General features: G+C 30.5%; 1 protein-coding gene across 1 annotated transcript; it reads left to right on the top strand.

The window, feature by feature from the left end:
• Window positions 1-5,263: 5,263 nt before the first annotated feature.
• On the top strand, window positions 5,264-6,385 carry LOC120254294 (geminivirus-like replication protein). Its single transcript, XM_039262419.1, has one exon. It carries the CDS (start codon window positions 5,264-5,266, stop codon window positions 6,383-6,385), a length of 1,122 nt encoding a protein of 373 aa, XP_039118353.1.
• The last annotated feature ends 973 nt before the right edge of the window (window positions 6,386-7,358 follow it).

Consider the following 7,358-nt stretch of genomic DNA (forward strand, 5'->3'; position numbering starts at 1 on the left):
TTCTTTTCTTACTGTGTCCTAGTTTTTAGTTTTGAATCAAAACCACAATCCTATGTTTTCTTAAAGTAATGTCTCATATTTTTCAATCAAGACCCTAATTCTATATTTTGTTATAGTAATGTCTCCTATTTTTCAATCAAAACTCTAATCTTATGTTTTGTTTTTGGATGTCTTCTATTTTTGAATCAAAATAATAATCATATGTTTTCTTTTCATAGTCTCTCATATTTGTTAATCTAAACCCAAATCCTAACCTTTTTTTTTTTGAATGGCTTTTATTTTTTAATCAAAATCCTAATGTTATGTTTTTTTTTTCAAAATGCCTCATATTTTTGAAACAAATCCTAACCTTATGTTTAATTTTTAATGCTACTAGTTTTTAATGATAAAAATAACCACATGTTTTCTTTTCATAATGTCTCTTACTTTTTAGTCAAAACAATAATACTATGTTTTTTTGTAATTCATTGAATTTTTTAATTAAAACCATAATCCTGTGTATTCTTTTCAGAATATATACTATTATTGAATCAAAACCCTCATCCTATGTTTTCTTGTGATAATGTCTCATATTTTTCTTTCAAACTCCTAATAATATATCTTCTTATAGTAATGTCTCCTAGTTTTCAATCAAAACACTGATCCTATGTTTTCTTTTCCCAATTTGTACTATTTTTAAGTATTGAATCAAAACACTAATCCTTTGTTTTTCTTTTAGAATTTCTGTTGTTTTTGAATGAAAACCGTAATCCTTTGTTTTACTTTTGGAATGCCTCCTATTTTTCAACCAAAACACGTTTCCTATGTTTTCTTTTCTAAATCTCTCCAATATATTTGTTTTTAATCAAAATCCTAATCTATTTTTTCTTTTTGAAATGTCTCATATTTTGGAATAAAAAATCTAATCTTTTATTTTCTTTGAGGAATGCCTGTTATTTTTGAGTCAAAACCTTAATCCTATATTTTCTTTTTTGAATGTATTGTATTTTTCGGTTTGAATCAAAACCCTAATCATATGTTTTTTTACAATGATGTCTATTATTTTTCAATCAAAATCCAAATCCTATATTTTATTTTTGAAATATCTCATATTTTCAATCAAAACCCAAATCCTATGTTTTCAATCAAAACATTAATCCTATTTTTGAATCAAAACCATAATCCATTGTTTTCCTTTTGGAATTCCCTTTTTTTTAATCAAAACCCCAATCCTATCTTTCAAAACCCTAATCCTTTGTTTTCATTTCATAATGTCTCATATCTTTCAATCAAACCCTGAATCCTATGTTTTCTTATCCTAAAATATCCTATTTTTTAGTTTTGAATCAAAACCCTAATCTTATGTTTCTTATTGTAATGTCTCCTATTTTTCACTTTTGAATCAAACCCTCATCCTTTTTTTTCTTTTTGGAATACCTCCTAGTTTTGAATCAAAACCCTAATAGTTTCTTTTCTATTCGAAATAATTGCTATTTTTGAATCGAGACACTAAACCTATGTTTTATTACAGTAATGTCTCCTATTTTTCAAACAAAACACTAATTCTATTTTTGAATCAAAACCCTAATGCTATAGTTTTCTTTAGCTAGTGGGTTCTATTTTTTTAATCAAAATTCTACTCACATTTTTTCTTTCCGAAATAAATCATATTTTTCAATCTAAACCATAATAGGTTGTTTTCTCTTCATAATGTTTGCTCTTTTTTAGTCAAAACCATATTCCTATGCTTTCTTATAAAAATTTCTCCTATTTTTCAATCAAAACCATTCTATGTTTTCCTCACGGAATGCCTATTATATTTGAATCAAAACCCTAAGCTTATATTTTCTTTAGGGAATGTGTCCTATCTTTTAATCAAAACAGTAATTCTATATTTTCTTTTTGGAATGTGTCCTATTTTTCATTTTTGAATCGAAACACTAATCCTTGGTTTTCTTTTCAGAATGTCTCCTATTTTTAAATCAAAACACTAATCCTTTCTTTTTCTTTCGGAATGTCTACTATGTTTGAATCGAAAACCTGATCCTATGTTTTCTTATAGTAATGTCTCTTATTTTCAAAAATAGGAGACATTACTATAAAAAAAATATAAGATTATAGTTTTGTTTGTAAAAGAAGACATAGGATTTAGTAATACCTCATAATTTTCAATAAAAACCCTATGCCTATGCTTTAGTTTTAGAAAGTCTGCTATTTTTTTTTATCAAAACCCTAATCTTATATTTTTTTTTGGAAAAATCCACTATTTTTCAACCAAAAACATAATAAATTTCCTTTCAACTAGTGTGAAATTCTATCGGGGGTGATTATACAAGTACTAAAGCATTGTATCGCATCAGAATTTCAAAGTTAAGCGAGCTTAGGTGAGAGTAGTACTAGGATTAGTGACCTCCTCCAAAGATCTCGTGTTGCACATGTCCCTCTTTTTTCTGTTGCATGATTTTTTTTTATGATTTAATAATTAAAAAAATAACAATATTAATAAAAATATGAAAGACTAACCTATGTTTTTAATCAAAACCATAATCCTATATTTTTTTAGAGTAATGTCTCCTATCTTTTGCTTGCGCAATCTATGCTAATTTTTAATCAAAACACTAATCCTATGTTTCTTTTCATAATTCCTCCTATTTTTGAATAAAATCATAATCCTATGTTTTCTTTTTTGAATGCCTCCTATTTTTGAATTAAAATCCTAATTTTATATTCTCTTTTGGTAATGTCTGATGTTTTTAAAACAAAACAATAATCGTATGGTTCTTTCGTAATGCCTCATTTTAATTTTCCGTAAGATTGGGAATGTGTCCCATTTTAATTCAGCAATAATTATATGTTTTCCTTTCGTAATATCTCATATTTTTCAATAAAAACTCTAATTTTATGTTTTCTTTTCGGAATACCTACTACATTTGAATCAAAAATCTAATTCTATATTTCTTTTTTTAAAGCCTCCTATTTTTGAATAATAATCATAATCTTATGTTATTTTTGGAATGTCTCCTATTTTTGAATCAATACCATAATTTTTGTTTTCTTTTGAGAATGTCTGCTATTTTATAATATCTCCAATTTTTAAATGAAAACCATAATTCTACATTTTTTTCTGAATGCCTACTGAATTTGAATCAAAACCTTAGTCGTAGATTTTCTTTTGCTAATGTCTTCTATCTTTCAATCAAAACCCTAACCCTATGTTTTATTTTCATCATGCCTCCAATTTTTTAATAAAAAACCTAATCCTTATCCTATGTTATAATTTCATAGTGTCTCTTATTTTTTTAATTAAAACACTAATCCTCTAATTTTTTTTTGGGAATGTGTCCCATTTTTAAGATCTAAATCAAAATCCCAATATTGTGTTTTCTTTTTAGAATGTCTTATTTTTTAAATCAAAACCCTAATACTATCTTTTGTTTTGGGAATGACTGCTCATTTCTAATCAAGACCCTAATTGTATGTTTTCTTTTCAGAATTTCTCATATTTTTCAATCAATACCCTAATCCTTTCTTTTCATTTTGGAATGCCTCCTATTTCTCATTCAAAATCCTAATGAAACATTTTCTTTTTTGAATGTATCCTACTTTTCAATTTAAACCCCAATCCTATGTTTTTAGTGGAATGTGTCCTATTTTTCAGTTTTGAAACAAAACCTTAGTCAATTTTTTAGAATATCTCCTATTTTTTCAATCAAAATCCTAATCATATATATTCTTTTCGGAATGTCTATTATTTTTTAATCTATAACCTAATCCTATGTTTTCCTTTCAGAATGTCTACTTATCTTTAATCAAAATCTGAATTCTATGTTTTCTTATACTAATGTCTCCTATTTTTCAATAAAAATCCTAATTTTATGTTTTCCTTTTGGAATGTCTACTATTTTTGAGTCAAAACAACAATCATATGTTTTCTTTTGGTATTGTCTCATATTTGTTAATCAAAACTCTAATCCTAAGTTTTTTTTCAAGTGCCTCCTATTTTTTAATAAAAACCCTTGCCTTATGTTTTTCTTTTGGGAATGTCTATAATTTTTGAATCAAAACAATGATTGTATGTTTTGTTTTAGTAATGTCTCATACTTTTTAGTCAAAACACTAATCCTGATGATTTTTTTTAATGTCTCCTATTATTAATCAAAACACTAATCCTATATTTTCTTTTCGAAATGTCTACTATTTTTGAATCAGAAAACTAATCCTATGTCTACTATTTTTTAATCAAAACAATAATCCTATGCTTTGTTTTTATAATGTCATAGCCTCCAAGTTGGTGAAGAAGAAGGAGGTCTAGACGATGGCCCGATCTTCATGGAGTAGGATCTAGGTTGAGGGATAACTAGCTGCGAACATCCGGGGATGGATGCGACACGTATGTTGTGGAGAAACGATCCGAAGCTTGAAGAACTCTAACCCACTATCCAAATAATCACAGAACCACAAACTAGAAACTAATCCAGACAAAACCCCCTGAAGCATAGAGCATAAATTAGGAGAAAGCAAAAAGTTTCCTCTCACAAATCCTTAAGAACTCACAAGAACAATGGTAGTGAGTCAACTATTATTTCTCGAATAATAATCAAAGTTCTATCTTTCAAAAGAGAAGATACAAGTTTATTTATAGTGGACTTTAACTTAGGATACATAAAAACTATCTTATTAAAATTGGCTAGGGAATAAACCTAAAAATATAAAAATGAAAATTTGCTAGGAAACAATCTAAAAATAGGAAATTAAAATTGGTTAAAAAATCAACCTAAATATGGGAATAGTATCCCTCGGGTATTGTAGCACATGAAGATGGCAGGCGAATCTCTCCACTCTTAATCTTGGAATACTTGATTTCCTTGTTGATTGGGATTTGATTTTGTTTCCATCCAAAAATTGGGTTGGCTTAGGAAAGGTATATTTTAGGCTGATTTGTCGTAAAAGGAAACCACATCACTTTTTGTTTGTGTCGGTCCGCAAAGATAGGGGCAGTTTTCTTCTTGGATGTGCATATGAGTGTGAGGCCCACATGTGGCGTAGCTACAAATGCTTCTTTCTTGCTATCCTCTTGTTTGACTAAGTCTAGAATTATGTCCTCACTTCCAGTACACTTAAGTACAATTAGCCATTGTTTGGTTGCCACTAAATTCCATAGGAATGATGGTCATTCCTATGGAATTTAGTATTATATAGGAAATCAAATAAAATGGTGTTTGGATGCTATTTCGACAGTAATAAATTACTATTCACAAAGAGTGTAAACCCATTTATGAAGAGAATGCCACTCCCTCAAAAAAGGTTTAGGATCAATGCAAAAAATCTGTTTCTCACTTATCCTAAATGTTCATTAGCAAAAGAGTTCGCATTAGAAAAGCTGAGAGCTGTTATTCTCCCAAGCAACAAAAAGTTCATCAGGGTTGCAAGAGAGTTACATGAAGACGAAAGTCCACATTCACATGTATTAATACAATTACAAGGAAGGGCAAAGGTAACAAATTCAAGAATATTTGATATTGTTTCTCCCAACTCCTCTGTTGTTTTTCATCCCAATATACAGTCTGCAAAGTCTAGTAAAGACGTCAAAGCATACATTGAAAAGGGCGGTGACTATGTGGACTGGGGCACATTCCAGGAAGAATCCAGAAAAACAAGAAATGGAAAAAAATCATTGAATGATGTGTATGATGAGGCTCTGCATACGGGTTCGGCAGAGGATGCATTGAACATTATAAGAAGGAATGATCCTAGAATATTCTCACTTCAGTATCACAATTTAAGGGCAAATTATGAAAGATTATTTTACAAACCAAGTGATCCATACATTTCTTTCTGGGCATACTCATCATTTAATGCAACCAGGCTTAGGAATGAGTGGCTTGAGCATAATTTTCAGATTAATGATGCTGCGCAGCCATGTGGGGATATAATTATACAAAGGGAAGATCGTATTAGGCCCATTAGTCTGATTCTTGAAGGCCCAAGTCGTATTGGTAAAACTGCTTGGGCTCGTTCGCTGGGTAAACACAATTATATCTGTGGGCATCTGGATTTCAATCCAGCAACTTATCAACAAGATGTTCTATATAATGTAATTGGTGATGTATCTACTGTGTATCTACGTCTGAAGCACTGGAGAGAACTCATAGGTTGCCAAAGAGACTGGCAGACAAATTGCAAATATGGTAAACCAATACGTATTAAAGGTGGAATACCGCCTATTATCTTGTGTAACCCGGGTAGTGATTCAAGCTACAAAGAATACCTGGACAAAAATGAAAACATGGGTCTGCGTGATTGGACCTTGAAGAATGCCAAGTTTGAGTTCATACACGAGCCTCTTTTCAACACGGCCCAAGCCCAAGACAGCAATACTAGTTATTCATCTGGTTGTTCGCTCTGAGAATGGAGAGTCGTAGTGGAGAAATCCTAACAAAGGAACAGGCAAATACAGGTGTTTTCTACTGGCAACTACGTAAACCTCTGTATTTCAGGGTTAAAGACAACATGGACAGACCATGCAACAACAACTGGGACAGGATCACAATGGAGGTCAGATTCAACTACAATCTATGCAGAGTTCTACATATAAATAAATGTTGGTTATTCTTCCGTATATAGACAACACTACGTCCACGTACAGAGAATTTTCTACATGTATTTAGATGTAATGTAATGAATTATCTTAATAGCTTCGGAGTTATCTTTATCAATTCTGTAATCAGGGCTATTAAACACTTTGTGGGCTGGTTCGAAAGACATGTAATTTCTGTAGAAAACTCGGCCCAAGTTCAATTTTACCTGTACTAATAAAAGCATAGCTTGTTTTTTTAATATTATCTATCTGTGAATGATTTTTTATATTTATCTGGATATTTAAATTCAAAACATAAAACATAATATTAAATTATAGGAGATTACATCCACCCCGATAATACATTAAAATGCAAAGATTATAACATTATAAATAAAAAGACTCCAGTCTAGCCGGTTGCATTGGATGTACCCAACCCGGCCGGTTCTTCGACTTTCATTTTTTTATTAATACCGGCGGCTTTCAATAATAGGATTTGCATATGCTAGATCTTTCGTCATCCCTATTTTTACTGGATGCTACCCGTAGCATACGGAAGATAGAGTCTTCATGCTTCCGAAGAGCGTTGACAAAGTGAATGAGTGGTTGAGGATGTTTCTTGATTGCTTCAGCTATACATATACCGTGGATGCATTTAATGATCTCAACAGGACCGTATTCCAGAAACAAATAATATACGGTCATGATATCTTGTTTCTCCATCTTCTATAACAAGCTGTCTGTGCCTGGTCATATATATAATGGGTAAGATGTAATGAATCAACTTCCTGTTCTTGTAACG

Source organism: Dioscorea cayenensis, unplaced genomic scaffold (genome assembly GCF_009730915.1).
Source record: "Dioscorea cayenensis subsp. rotundata cultivar TDr96_F1 unplaced genomic scaffold, TDr96_F1_v2_PseudoChromosome.rev07_lg8_w22 25.fasta BLBR01000411.1, whole genome shotgun sequence".
Lineage (NCBI taxonomy): Eukaryota > Viridiplantae > Streptophyta > Magnoliopsida > Dioscoreales > Dioscoreaceae > Dioscorea > Dioscorea cayenensis.